This window comes from Lissotriton vulgaris, chromosome 9 (genome assembly GCF_964263255.1).
Source record: "Lissotriton vulgaris chromosome 9, aLisVul1.2, whole genome shotgun sequence".
NCBI classification, from domain to species: Eukaryota; Metazoa; Chordata; class Amphibia; order Caudata; family Salamandridae; genus Lissotriton; species Lissotriton vulgaris.
This window is the reverse complement of record NC_141697.1, coordinates 288,060,047-288,075,668: the sequence shown is the minus strand read 5'-3', so window position 1 is coordinate 288,075,668 and position 15,622 is coordinate 288,060,047. Positions and strand designations below refer to the sequence as shown.

Here is a 15,622-nt window from a genome sequence, read left to right as displayed (position 1 = left end):
AACCCACTGAAGATCGATTATTGCTATATTTTACTACCAAACAATTAGTCACAGGTGCAGTTACCTTGCAGCCATGAGGGCCATGATTTGAATGGTGCAGCAGGTGCAGTGGCACAGGAGCCAAAAGGTCTAGCAAACCTACTGAACTCCGACTGTTGCTATATATATATTTTTTTTAGTTCAAGATATGACCACTAAACAAGCAGTCACAAGTGTAGTTACTTTGCAGGCACCGGGCTAAGATTTCAATGCTGCAGCAGGTGCAGAGGCACAGGGGCCAAAAGCACTAGGAAGTACACTGAAAACCGATTATTGGTATATTTCTGAGATCTGTTGGCTTTGTCAATGCTTATTTGGCCATATCACACAGCAATGCCAGCTTCAGTGCAATATAACTCAATTATTTTTTCTTAAAAGAGCTATTACGTGAACAGCGCTGACTGTACCATACAGCTTTTTTACAGTACTTTCAGCCATTTTCAGCATTGCTAAAAAAAATAGCAAAGCCTATAAATTTCACATAGCTCATAACGTTGATTTGAACATGTGCCGGTCCCTGGGGAATTAAATTCAAACTATACATAGTTAATACAAAAATCCCTATTTTAAGTTGTTGTAATTGCTTTTTTCATGGTCCTCTAATGTATTACCAAGTGCACAACGTTCAGCTTCCACCGTCCTTTAGACCATGTTTGCAAAACGGACATGGCTAATCCAATGATAGGAGCTTTTACTGTTTACTGTACCTCCAGGTTGTTAAACAATGCAAAAGCGTCCTCTAGTGTCCATTTTGCAGTACTTCAATATAACTATTCAAAATCTGAGGTGGACTTCAGCAGTATCTACTCACTGCTGGACGATCGATTTTGAGACGCATAATTACTATTATAGGCAGGGCCGGTACTAGGTTTTCTGGGTGAAAGGGAAGATGTGAGGCCCCTCTAATTTGCACGTGACATCTTAGAAAGTGACATCATGGAATTTCTAATTTTCTTTGGTATCGCCAAGGGACCTTGCGTGCGCATATCAGTAACATGGATAAAAAGATAGCTACCTAAATGACATAAGTCTGTATTTTAAAGCTGTGTCACATTGAAAGGAAACGCTGGGCACAGGTCTCACAAAGATGGGCTTCCTCACTCAATGTATTTTTCCTTACACTATTATATAGCGCGAACTCGACAACATGGCATGAGCACAATTTACATTACAGAAGAACACATTCATTTGTGGTAAGCACGGGGAGACAAAGCGATTTGCCTGGAATCACAGGATGTTGAGCTGATGCCGAGATTCGAACGTAGCTCCCCAGCTCTAAAATTCGCAATTCTAGAACTTGTGGCGGGAGGTGTGTCTAAAAGTGTATGTCGGTGCAGGCCATCAATGATAGAGACCTGTGCATTTTTCAAATCGGTGGTGAAAAAATATGAGTATGTTGCTGGAGATGTGGGCCGCCGTGCCACCAATGTACTTACCGGGGGAGGGTAAACACCCATTATTCCGCAACTTTCTTTCCGCATACCATCACTCCGCATACTTTCATTACGAAAGTACCATGACTCCGCAATGCCATTATAACGCATGGCATTACATTTTATAACGAAATTCGTTGTAAATGCATGAATGGTAAAAGCATGTTTTTTTAATGTTTGGATAAGGTAAGTATGGGTATAGGGGTATATGTTTTGGGGTACTGAGGTATATGTTTTGGGGTGTTTGGGTATTTTAAGGGTTCAGATATAGTTTTGGATTATGGGGTACAGGGGTAGTTTTAGGGTTTAGGGATAGGTATGGGGTTTGGGGTACAGGGGTATTTTTAGGGTTCAGTGGTAGGTTTGGGTTTTGGGGTACAGGGGTATTTCAAGGGTTCAGGGCTAGGTTTGGGTTTTGGGGTACAGGGGTATTTTTAGGGTTCAGGGGTAGGTTTGGGTTTTGGGGTACAGGGGTATTTTAGGGTTCAGGGGTAGGTTTGGGTTTTGGGGTACAGGGGTGTTTTTAGGGTTCAGGGCTAGGTTTGGGTTTTGGGGTACAGGGGTATTTTAAGGGTTTAGGGATAGGTTTGGGTTTTGAGGTACAGAGTATATTTATAGGGTTAAGATGGGTTAGTGTTTAAGGGTGTTGGGGTATTTTAAGGAGTAAGGGTGGGTTATGATTATGGGGTGCAGGGGTATTTAAAGGGAGCAGGGTGGACACCCGGAGCTGGAATGTACAGAACCTGGGAAGAAAAAACAATGAAATATTGGGCACAACGCTCGCTGTTTTTGTTCCGTAATCCCGCGCCCCGCACACACCCACGGCCACAGCGCACGATATGAGACATGGCATGAAGGGTGGAACGTACCACTCGGCCCCAGCATTTGTCACGCCCCCAGCACATGCCCACAGCACAACGCAGACACGCCCACAAGGGACTACTTTGCTGGCACTGTTCTTTTACCTTTTAAATGTATATGGTGGGCGTCTGCATAGCCTATGTCCTTCTGCTGCAACTGCCCTTTCCAACGCTGTATTGGGTGTTGTGATTGGTGCTGTGGTTCCTGAGATTACCCGCCTCAAAAGTTTGGGCTCTCTCTTTATAATATTAGTATATATATATATATATATATATATATATATATATATATATATATATATATATATATATATATATATATATATATATATATATATATATATATATATTCACTGAAAAAACCATAGGTTATAGACCATATATAGTTAGGAATTCGCATTTACAAAACCTTATTTTACTCACACAAAACCATTGAAATTCCATATATAGTTAGTTGCACTAACTATATATCGCGCACCCGCAATCCACTGCTGATGATGTCACATATTACATCATTCATGACATGGTCAGTGACATCACTGATGACATCACTGATGACATCTCAAATGACATCACTGATGACATCTCAAATGACATCACTGATGACATCACTGATGACATCTCATTTGACATTACTGATCACATCACTGATGATATCATTCATGTGATAATACGATGAACCTCTTCAGACTCTAATATAACCTTAGATACAATCAGTGTAAACAGACACTCACAGACTGTCACTCATCCATGGAGTTACTCACACACCTAGTCAGTCATGCAAAGAATCAATCACACCTCCATTTCCTCAACTATACAGTTATACAAACTTTACTTATTCAAACATATACTAACACATATTTACTCTCTTATACAATCCCTGATACAAGTTCACAATGATCCATACAGCCACTCACACATTCACTGGCTCTTATGCACAGTTATTTATATATGTCAACTCTCACATGTACTGTGTTTTACATATGTACTTACTTTGACATGTAGCACTGAGATATCCATTCACTCACCAATACACTCATGCACACAGTCAACCGCCCATACAGCTGTTTCCACATGCACTTTTGAAACCATACATCTAGTGAATCAACTGCTCACACATCTATGCACAGAGTCATACACCTCCCAGCCACCCACACACACACTCAGTCTCCCATACAAATACTTGGGCAACCAATCAATAACCCATATAGTTACTCATATAGCTACTTATCAACACATGCAACAGTTTACAGAACAACAAATTAAGACAGTTTAGTCACTAACCCATGCACTCAGTGAGACACATTTAATCACTCACTCATACAGTCAGTCATGCACCTACTAAATCCTTCATCCAGACACCTATACATCCACTCATTCTTCAATATGTAAGACATATTTTAACTTTACAGAAACATACAGTCACTGGATGTTGTCATCAGTGATGTCATCAGTGATGTCATTTGAGATGTCATCAGTGATGTCATCAGTGATGTCACTGACCATGTCATGAATGATGTAATATGTGACATCATCAGCAGTGGATTGCGGGTGCGCGATATATAGTTAGTGCAACTAACTATATATGGAATTTCAATGGTTTTGTGTGAGTAAAATAAGGTTTTGTAAATGCGAATTCCTAACTATATATGGTCTATAACCTATGGTTTTTTCAGTGAATTTTCAAGGTTTTGTAAATGCTAATTCCTAACTATATATGGTCTATAACCTATGGTTTTTTCAGTGAATTTTCAAGGTTTTGTAAATGCTAATTCCTAACTATATATGATCTATAGCCTATGGTTTTTTCAGTGAATATATATATATATATACATACATATATAAACATATATCATCTGTATATCTATATAAATACAAACATAAATGCATGCATACATATACTTATATGCATTTTAGGGTTGTTAGGGTGTTTTCGTGTGTATTATGTTGCTTTTTTAGGGCTTTTGGGTCAATTAAGTAGGGTTCCCAGAGCCTAGGGCTGAGGGGCCGGTTCAGTTTCGTGCGTATTGGTGTTGGCAAGGTTTTGAGGGATTTTGGCGGTTTTTGGTCGAGATTTGGCCGTTTTATGGCTTTTTTTGTGTTTGCAGGGGGCGCGTATTCGGGTTGAAATTCGTCCCCGTTCCAGTGGATGGATTGGGCTGATTTTTGGAGAGATGTTATGGAATCGCTGGAACTAGTGTCCAGCCAAGTTTGAAGCGGATCGGAGCAGTGGAAGTGCTTTAAAGAGCACTTTTTGTGCGGAGTAGCGAATTGCCATGTTATTCAATGGGAGTTTTTGGTGCGCATGGAGAAGGTGAATTTGGGGTGTTCCAGTTGCGCTAGAGGGACGGGGCTTGGGTGAGCTGTAGGGAGAGTGGATCGGCAGGTGTGCCAAATTTTTGGGATTTGTTGGCCGAAGGGAAGGGTGTGCTTGGGCAAAGTCGATTTGGTGAAAACGGTGCGTTATTTACATGAAAGTTGAAAAAACACTAATAAAAGCAAAGCTAAAAAGCCACCTCATTACAAACAGAATGGCTTTAATTTAAACGAGGGCGAGATCTATTGCATTTTCAATGCTTGTTTACTTTGGTTCCATCAAGAAGGCATTCAGATGTGTCACACATTTGCCATAAATTCTGAATGTTAGCACTCTAGTTGCACATTAGATCACTGTAGTAAAGCTACTGCTCACCAGGGACGTCTGCTGCTGGTATTCAAAGTGCATGTTTCAGTCTGCATGTCAGAATTTTTTTAATGAAATAGAAGAGGATTTGAGAAGTCACTCAAAATGATCCCTAATTTTTCTTTCTGAAGCACTAATCATACTTTCTATGGCAAAATTAACCCCCTCATGTTGTTCCTTTTTAAATTGAGTGTTTTCAGACTTACCACTTCATTACAATCAAGATGGCTTCTGGTGTGCCATACTTTTGTCATAAGTAAGACTGTTAGCGCTCTAGTTGTTCTTTAGAACACTCTGGGACATTCTGTCATTGGGCTATACTTGGGGTACATCTGGGTGATATTTGGGCTACATTTAGGCTCTTTTGTCTCTGGTGGCCATCTTGGGAAACTATGTCAGAATTTTTTAATGAAATTGAAGAGGGTTTGAGAAGTCACTCAAAATGTGCCCTAATTTTTCTTTCTGCAGCACTAATCATAATTCATATGGCAAAATATACCCCCTCATTTTGTTCCTTTTTAAATTAAATGTTTTAAGAGTTACCACTTTATTCCAATCAAGATGGCTTCAGGTGTGCCATACCTTTGTAATAAGTAGGACTGTTAGCGCTCTAGTTGTTCTTTAGAACACTCTGGGACATTCTGTCATTGGGCTATACTTGGGCTACATCTGGGTGATATTTGGGCTACATTTGGGCTCTTTTGTCTCTGGTGGCCATTTTGGGAGACTGCATGTCAGAATTTTTTAATGAAATAGAAGAGGATTTGAAAAGTCACTCAAAATGTGCCCTAATTTTTCTTTCTGCAGCACTAATAATACCTTCTATTGCATAATATACCCCCTCATTTTGTTCCTTTTTAAATTAAATGTCTTAAGAGTTACCACTTTATTCCCATCACGATGGCTCCAGGTGTGCTATACCTTTGTAATAAGTAGGACTGTTAGCGCTCTAGTTGTTCTTTAGAACACTCTGGGACATTCTGTCATTGGGCTATACTTGGGCTACATCTGGGTGATATTTGGGCTACATTTGGGCTCTTTTGTCTCTGGTGGCCATTTTGGGAGACTGCATGTCAGAATGTTTTAATGAAATAGAAAAGGATTTGAGAAGTCACTCAAAATGTGCCCTAATTTTTCATTCTGCAGCACTAATCATACTTTCTATGGCAAAATATACCCCCTCATGTTGTTTCTTTTTAAATTAAATGTTTTAAGAGTTACCACTTTATTCCAATCAAGATGGCTTCAGGTGTGCCATACCTTTGTAATAAGTAGGACTGTTAGCGCTCTAGTTGTTCTTTAGAACACTCTGGGACATTCTGTAATTGGGCTATACTTGGGCTACATCTGGGTGATATTTGGGCTACATTTGGGCTCTTTTGTCTCTGGTGGCCATTTTGGGAGACTGCATGTCAGAATGCTTTAATGAAATAGAAAAGGATTTGAGAAGTCACTCAAAATGTGCCCTAATTTTTCATTCTGCAGCACTAATCATACTTTCTATGGCAAAATATACCCCCTCATGTTGTTTCTTTTTAAATTAAATGTTTTAAGAGTTACCACTTTATTCCAATCAAGATGGCTTCAGGTGTGCCATACCTTTGTAATAAGTAGGACTGTTAGCGCTCTAGTTGTTCTTTAGAACACTCTAGGAGGCTGCAGTAGAACACAAAGGAATCAACTGACAGTCTCTGTCCTTGTTGGATGTACATGTTTTACTGAGAATGTCAGACTTCATTTTCACATGACTGAGAAAGATAATGTGAATTTACAGAAAATATGCTTTCAGTTTAGCTTATAGATCCCCTTCCAAACCACTGTGGGAAAATCATGAGATATTAGTTTTCTTTCAAACAATATTCATGATATCACAGCAGAAGGTTTTTTCACATGGTAAAATCACCTTAGAACCCACCACAATTCCTAAAACGAGTATGGTACCATCAACAAATGATTTATAATGTAACTAAAGTCCTAAAACCCTCTATTAACTACAATGCTTTTTAATGAGGTGCTATCATGTATATTGGTCCCAAGATGGCTGCCAACACTTCTTGGATGAAGTGCTGACAGCCAATCAGATCAGATGTGTGGTTAGGCTCCGCCCAGATATATATCTTGTTTTGAACCTAAATTACTCAAAATCCACTGGAGCACATATATTGAGACCTAGCAAAGGCACATCGGGCTAACAGTCCCTACAATTTTGCCAAGTTTCGTGCAAATCCATTCAGCCGTTCGAGCTAAAAGTGAGGCCAACCGCCCTATGGAAATTAACATGGGAAAAACGCGTTTTGGGACCCCCCTTTTTTCTCGGCCCCTCCTTGATGAAACCCCCCCAAATTTTCAGGGGCTGCTCAGAAACAAAATGTTTCATTTTCCTGAAACTTTCAGCCAATTCCGTCCACAAACGCCAAAGTTATTAGACATAGAATTTTCAAAAATCCCATAGAGAAAAAATCCTAACTATATATACCTACTGGCGACCGCCAGTAGGTAATATATATATATATATATATATATATATATATATATGTTCCTCTATGCTCTTTGAAAGTGTAACTAACTCGGGCTGGCGATAGAATACCTTAATGTATAGGTGCAATTATAGGGCGGCTTAGCTTCTAATCTTGAGATTGGGCAAGTGGAGAAATGGTGGGTATGGTTTTTTAGTTCAAGTAACTATAACTACTTTCAGGTAAAGATATTTTTGCTTAGAGCAGACAGTGATGACGTGAGCTCAGATATTTAATACACAAAAGCACTAAAGTGGCAAAAGAGTTTAGTGGGTTTATGCATCTGCCCCTCGGATCTGTGCTGAGCCTGCAGGTTATAGTTTTAAATCCAGCAGACTGGCTTCCAGGCCTCTTGCAAAAAAGAAATTCATAGGGCAGAAAATAAACCCCAATCTACCCAGGTACGTTGGGTCGGTGCTGTGTGGAATTCCAACCAGAGATAAACATTCTGCATCTGAATCTGAGAACAACACAGTTTCTTGATTTTTTTTTTAAACATATTTTATTGTTTTATAATATGATGATCATTCAAAATACTTTACAGTCAATCTTTCCATTTTCCTATCCCCTCCTTATGACCAGGATTCCAAAATATCTGTGCAAACATACATATTATTGTGAGGCCTACCACAGCCCTACGGAGAAAAAGTCCCATTATTCTCCACACAGAATATAATGTAACTCCCCTAAAAAGGAAATCTAATTCAACAGAGTTTCTTGATTATGTATTTGAAGCACTCTGACATTTGTATTGACATTTTTATTGAACACACTGCATCCTACTGGCCTAGGTGCGCAAGAAAGTACAAAATAAAACAATTTATGACAATTATTTTAATTCAGCGTGGCATTTAAAATACTTCATATCATTTTCAGTTGCATGGCTTCAGGCCCGAGGATGAGAAGTGGCTGTCCATCTTTAGGTATTATCATAATGAGAGTGGGAATTTTAGTAAAACAGATAAGTGTTTATCACTCTAGAACAAGGAAGGCTGTTAAATCAAAAATTGCAAGCGCAGGTTTTGGGAAATGTAAGGGAGGAGGTGGGTTTATCTTTATTAGCTGTTGGAAATCAGAGGTAGCGTCCATAAATATCATACCATTTCAAATTCTTTTCGCCAATTCGTTTTTGCGCTGCAAAAGTTTAGAGTGAACAAGGAAATACTAAAATACTTGTGTCAATGCAATGGGGCGATTAATATTAGATGCTTTTGGCTTTTCGAGCTGGTAACTGGTCGACAATGTCCCCTTTCAGGTTAGTGTTACCAAGGAACAAAATCTATATAATGATTTGGGCCAGTGTGGAAACCCTGGGGAAGGGGATGTTTAGCTAAGGGGCAGTCTTATGAACTATCAGATAAGTAGGTTCAAGTTTGAGATAGAGTTCAGAGATGTAGGTCCTCCTCCTCAACATGTATGCTTATCTTTCCAGTATAACACTCTTTAATTTGCTGGTTACAGAAGATTCCCTGTGCCACACGGTGTCTTGAGCATGGACTGGATCCCATGATCTACTCAATTATGTGTGTGACGTGTGCGTGCAGGCTGGCCAGGCCCAGGCCATGAATTAAAAGACGTCACTCTGGAGGGCGGCGGCTGGCGCAAAAAGGTCAAGCAAAGCTGCCCATCCACCGCCTGTGTTAGTCTGCCTCTGGCCAATCAGATCATGTTTGGTTACAGTGGGAACAACAGGCAAGGCACCACCCCACAGATGCACACAGGGCTAAGCACACGTTCTTTCACCAGGCCAGATTAGTGTATGACAACAACAGTGACGCACCATAAGGTACACTCAGTTTTGGCGATGATATATGCCCACAGGGGCAGGGCGCCAGAGCAGAGAGTTCCTTTCATGATCAGAGCCAGTGGGCTAAGTAAGTGTAAACATCAAAACAATTACAGTATCGCTGTCAAAGCACAGCGGCGTACATCAGCGCAATTGCTAATGATGTGCGGCTAAGTTCCTAGAGAGCACTTCAGGTGGTCAGGGACACTATAATTGCACAACTAATGCATTTTTGTTCAGTGAAGCCCCAGCACTAAAAAGCATTTAGCCTAACCCAGTAATACTCAAAGTACGGCTCAAGGGCCTAACGGACCCTGATGAACAGCAGCACGAGCTGCTGTTTACTTGCTTAGCAATTTTATTCAGGAATTTTTTTTAAAATAAACAGGCAAGCATTTATTTGCCAGTTAAATGAAGTTATGAAGTAACTACGGTGGGGTCCTGCACTGCTTAACTTTAGTTGACCTGCAAATAAATGCTTACCCACATATTTAAACATTTTTTAGACTTTCGTACACAATCCCGGACGCACCCAGGCACTCTACCGCTACCCTGCTGGCATCAGTGCGGCCCTCGGTCACACCACAGACCATACTTTGTAGCCTGTAGGCAAATGTTTGTGAGTACCCGTGGTCTAACCACTGATGCATGATACTTTGTAGGGCTGCCTGGTGAATCAGTGCCTTGTACTTCCACACTGGGTAATTCCTGGTGAATCAACTCCAGGCCCTTCAGAATCAGCAGTAGTGATATCCTGACTGATCCCCATAATGAGGCCCTACATGTTAGCACAATTTGCACTCTTGTGCGCAAGGTTTTTGTGTCCCCATATATTATGAAGCTAAATGTTTTATAATGAAGTTAAAAATACTGCATAAAATGAGTGATTTATGATCTTGTTCAATTCATGCAACCTCAGAATTAAGACACATTAAATCATTCAACCAAATAATTGCTGTTGGAAAGAGGCAAGGAAAGAGTACCAATGCAACTTTACTTCCTTCAAAGTTCTCTGTTGAGTGGCACTATGAATCAACAACCCCAGTGACACATTTTTTATGAATATGCAATGTCGATATTTCTTTGACTTTATTTCTTCAGCTTGGCTTGCAAGTAGGTGTAGAACTTCAGCATTACTCAAGTTTCTCTTTATGCAAGTTTGTGTACTGCATAAACATGGCCGATCTAGGTTCATCCTACACATTGGCTGGACTAAACTTCTTTTGTTGCAATAGTTAGTTATTAAAGATTTCTAGAGGAGTTACATATATATAAACAAGAAAGTCTCAAGATGAGCGGCGTGCCGAGAATAGTCCGGCAATCATGGTCCTTTCCAGTGTTCAGAAGGCAGACACGAGTAAACGGGTAAACCAAAGGGAGACTATGGGACTTTCTAATAATCATTTCTGAGGAGGAGGGGCAAAACAGAAAGTGGGAGGCGGATATTAGGGTAGGTAATAACAGTGGTCAAAGTACATAAGAAAAAAGTATGGAAACTGTGATGTGTGCAATGGGGCGGGAGGAGTGTGGGGGTGTGGTCAAAGGTGTGGCTAAAAAAAAAATTCTGTGACGTGGATAAAAAAAAACAAAATGTTCTGTAAGTTGTTAGGTCTGTTACCTTCAGGTAACTACATATATAATAGCGCACAACTTAAATGAAAGTAGAATGCAAGTTATGTTAATCAGTGGGAAATGCACTATCATACATTATGAAACCTCTATTAGTTAATGCACTGCACCAGAGAGCCACAGAATCGAATCATGGTTGGTGCAATTGGAGAATAGTGACATGTGTATGTTTTTTGTTTTGTTTTTGGGAGTTTTATATAGCGCAAACTTGACCCGAAGGTATTGGGTATCAGAGCGTTTTACTGGAGCACCAGTTGCATTACATGAGGGCACATTCATTTTTTTGTTAGGAACAGGGAGATTAAGGGCCCGATGTAGGTCGGTCGGTAACGGCCGAAAATCGGTATTTTCGGCCGTTACCGATCGGTATACATGATTTGACATGTAGGTGCACTATTTTACCGAATCGGTAACTTTACCGAATCGGTAAAGTTACCGATTCTGTAAAATACAGAATCGGTAACTTTACCGAATCGGTAAAGTTACCGATTCGGTAAAATACCGATTCGGTAATTTTACCGATTCGGAGCCACCCATATGTAGGTGGGACTCTTCAGAGTCCCAGGAGCCTTAACGAATCGGTATTTTACCATCAAATCCTATTTGATGGTAAAATAACGATTCCGGTGTGCATGCACATGTGTGCATGCACACCTATGCCATGTGACAGGCAGACCTGCCCTTAGGGCAGGTATGCCTGCCACATGGCACCCGTGCCTGTTTTGGGGGTGCCAGAGGGTGTCAAAGTGACACCCCCTGCACCCTTGAGAAATTCGGTATTTACCGATTCGGTAAATACCGAATCGGTAATGTCCATTCATTCCTATGGGCTTCAAAGCCCATAGGAATGAATGGGCATTACCGATTCGGTATTTACCGAATCGGTAAATACCGAATTCATCCGATTCGGTATTCCAGCACATCTGGAATACCTACATATCGGACCCATTGATTTACCGATTTTAAATTACCGAATCGGTAAAATTCGGTAATTTAAAATCGGTAAATCAATTTTACCTACATCGGGGCCTAAGTGACCTGCCCAGAATCACAGGATGGTGCGCGTCCTTGCCGAGACCCAAACCCAGCTCCCCAGATTTTAGGTCGACCGCCCTAGCCGTTAAGCCACATCCTCTCCCCTAGTGTTTAGTGCTAAAAGGTCCCAGTCTGTGATAGCAAGCCAATAGAATATGCAAGTTCATTATTTTTAACTTGCATTAATCACAATATAAGATAGGCTACCAACAAATGTGCAAAAGTGTTTAAGATAAAAAAAGTGCTGAAAATATAGATTTTACTGGATTTTTTATATAACTGTCTTTTAAAAGTACACAACTCACAGCTGAGCTGGTGGCTCTTTTACAATACCTCTCAAAAATATATGTTATCATGAAGCTTCAAGTTATTCAATCACCATTAGGAATATCAATTTAAGTCAATATCAGCTTGCAAGCACCCTTCACTATAGCAGTTAACCAGTACTTTCAGGCATGCAGGCACCCTGGCAAGAAGGCTTGTTTAGCTGTCTGCCTGCATTTGGTTTCACAGCACAGGACACTCCCTGCCTTACACTGCATCTGAAGCATTTCAGTACTCGGAATTAATCATTCCGGGACGGTTATCTTTTCATAGAAAGTAGGGGAACTGTTTATCTAAAATTAAAAAAGTATGGGCACGTCGTGCCCCTCAGATCTACCCCACTGCGACCCATGGGTAACAGTCGACATCTCTAAAGTCTGAGGATGAGCAAAAACGTCAATTCATTAGTCAATCCTTAATCTGAGGCACAAAACAGCACTTGTACAGTCATCGAAAGCATATAGTAACAGTAATAATACACAATCAACATGGTTGACAAAATCAGTCTCCTTGTAGTCACTGTTCTCTCTCTCGATTTCCTGGATGTATGGTATAAGTGATGTTTGGTCAAGGCAGTGGAAGGCCTGCAAAACAAAAGGGCAAGTGATGTCCTATTTCGGTGTACATCGGTTAGGCACAAGAAGCCTGTTGAGGTAAAGAGACAAAACAAAACGTGGTTTGAGGTCTCAACATGGTAAGTAATGAGCAACATCCCAGAGCAAATTGAGCAGAGATGTATCGCTACACTGAGTCTGGGTGCACAGAGCGGAGGTCGCTGAAATCGGAAGAAGGCCTATTAGAACATGGTCCACAGGGGTCACGGAAGGAAGCTGCCGACGTCTTTCGGTGTAGGAGTAGAATATCATGGGGCTACCTTGGGAATGCTTGAAGAGGACAAGAATATGAGTTAGCCCCTTCTAGTGCTAGAAAGGTTCTATGGATTCCCTCAAAAGTATTGAGTTTGTCATTGATTTTTATACGTTGTCCGTTTGTTCGGATGGGCAACCCTGTGCAGCTCAACCAGCCACTCAGTCCATGGCGGTATGGAGGCCTGACCCCAAAGCCGAAATAGGCACATTTTGACCACCGCAAGTGAGGTGGCCAACCAGGGGTGTGTATGGACATTCAGATCTGGTATGTTGGGCATGTAGTGGGGAAGCACCAGCTGAGCGTGGGAGAGTATTGAGAGGGAACTATAGTGTTATAAGTGCAAGTGCGACCACATTGCTGTCCAGGAGCGTTCTACGGTCGAGACCATAAGATATGAACTAGGTTACGGTTGTCACCGTCACATTACCAGCAGCGGTCACGGGGCAGTAGTTTTGCTCTTTTTAATTTCCATGGAGTCCAATACCAATCATTCAGGACCTTGAAATACAAGAATTGCAGCCCGGTTTCTCTAAGCACAGGACTAAACTTTTAATGTTTTCAGGACTTTAATTCTCCTGATTTTCTTTTTGTGGTCAACACTTTACAGTGGCGTAAGACATGTAGCACTTTATTAAACTTCTAAATAAGTAAGGTCTTGCAATCTGTCCATGTGTAGTTAGAATGAAACAAGAAATGACGTTCTTGACAAGCATACGTTGCAAAGATTTGATGTGAAGAGGATGGACTGATAGACAAATGGAAGATTGATTAGAGGGGTGTGTAGATGGATGAATTGATGGATGGATGTGTTTGTGGATGGATGGGTGGACAAAGTAAAGACGGGTGGGCATAACGATAGATAAATGGATATAGATGGCTACTGCTGCGATGAATAGCAAAATTATAACATGAGGTCAAGTGTGAATGATAACCCAATTAGAGCATATCAGATTGTAAAGAAATCTGAATCAGAAATCACAGGGACTCTGCTGCCTGTTCATTTTTTGCCATTCTGCCTTTCAGGTGGAGATCGAGCAGAAGAAAAGCTTGGACCTCGAGGTTGACGATGTCGACAATCCTAAGGAGTGTGCCATGCAGTAGCCCCGAAGGATGGGAAGACAAGGGCGCCTTTGCAGTACGAACGGAGCAGTCGGCCGCATAATTTGATTGGGAGATTCCCTCATTGACTTCTGACTGAAGCTTGGAGACACGAATTGCTGAGGAGAAGCCCAACTCTGGGCTAAAGGGCAGGCGATGGATTCTCCTGTCTGCTCCCTCCTACCTACAGTGCGATATTATGGTCGGTGGTGGTGGTGTAGTCTGCTTTGTCTTTCCCTAGACCCTCCAGATACCCTATCCTAGACTTCCCTCCTCCCATGTCCCTCTCTTGTGAGCTACAAGAGGCAGGACTGTCCTTGTATGAAGCTTAAAAACATCCTTCGAGGCCTGGTGGACCGGATGTGACATGAATTTCAGATGTCGTAGACGACTTGATCCCTTCATGATCATACTCCTGCAGAATTATGAGGATAATTATGTGCCAAACAGTGGTCCGTCTGCCAGTCCTCCTTAGACTATATCAGGGCATCCCAAGCACTGGAAGCACTGGATATGCCAGGGCCTCATGCATTGTAAGCCACCCAGGTACACAAATTCTTGTGGAGTTTGAGACCCAATGTGAATGAAAGGTGTCCTATTGCTCTTTATGGATATTCGAAATAAAACATTCCTCGTGATAATCTACACACTACTAGAAGTGGGTGAAATATTTCGCCCAAAATTAAATACTCTGAATTTTTACCCTTTTTACCTTGCCAGTCAATGCCATGTTTTCCAAAAACAATTCTTTGCTGCAGGTGGGATTTTCCCTGGTGATCCTAACTAATTAGAAACTTCCCATTTTAAAATTCCAAAATAACTTTGGAAGTAGTTTTTTCACCCCAAACTACTACATACATTGCATAATCTTTTACAAAGTGTTCACTTTCACTTTGATACTAATTTTAAAGCTGTTTAAGAAGCTTGTTTTTCAGGCCTATTTAGAAAGTTTTTGAAAAACGCTATTGTTTCCTATTCGCATCTAAATACGTTTCTAACTTCGGAAAAAGGTATTTATTCAAAGGCTAAAAATGTATTTCCGTGTTTTACACAAGAATGGACTGGTTTGTTGAAATCTTGCCCGTGTTCTTTCTATTTTTTAACAAACAAGGCAAACCTTTCTAAAAGCTGTACAAGATATTTATCAGTTCAAGAACAGGTTGGCTGCATACCTGATAAGGTAAATTTAATATTTTTGACTTTAAAAAGTTAGCATTATTTGCTAAAGAAAATATGTGTATTATACATATTATTTACATCTTTTTGAAACATAAGGCCTCTACTGTAAACGTTGCAAATGTTATGAAGGAGCCTTTTAAAATCCACAGTTTTAAATTATTTTCAAATTC

At 40.7% G+C, this 15,622-nt stretch overlaps 1 protein-coding gene across 1 annotated transcript in view; it reads left to right on the top strand.

Annotated features, from left to right (window-relative positions):
* Nucleotides 1–15,351, top strand: part of STON2 (stonin 2) — an 84,828-nt gene extending 69,477 nt beyond the window's left edge. Inside the window, exon 3 of the mRNA XM_086937591.1 lies at nt 14,199–15,351. Within this exon, the coding sequence (XP_086793717.1) occupies nt 14,199–14,276 (78 nt within the window). The 3' untranslated portion in view covers nt 14,277–15,351. The remainder of the gene's footprint in view (nt 1–14,198) is intronic.
* The last annotated feature ends 271 nt before the right edge of the window (nt 15,352–15,622 follow it).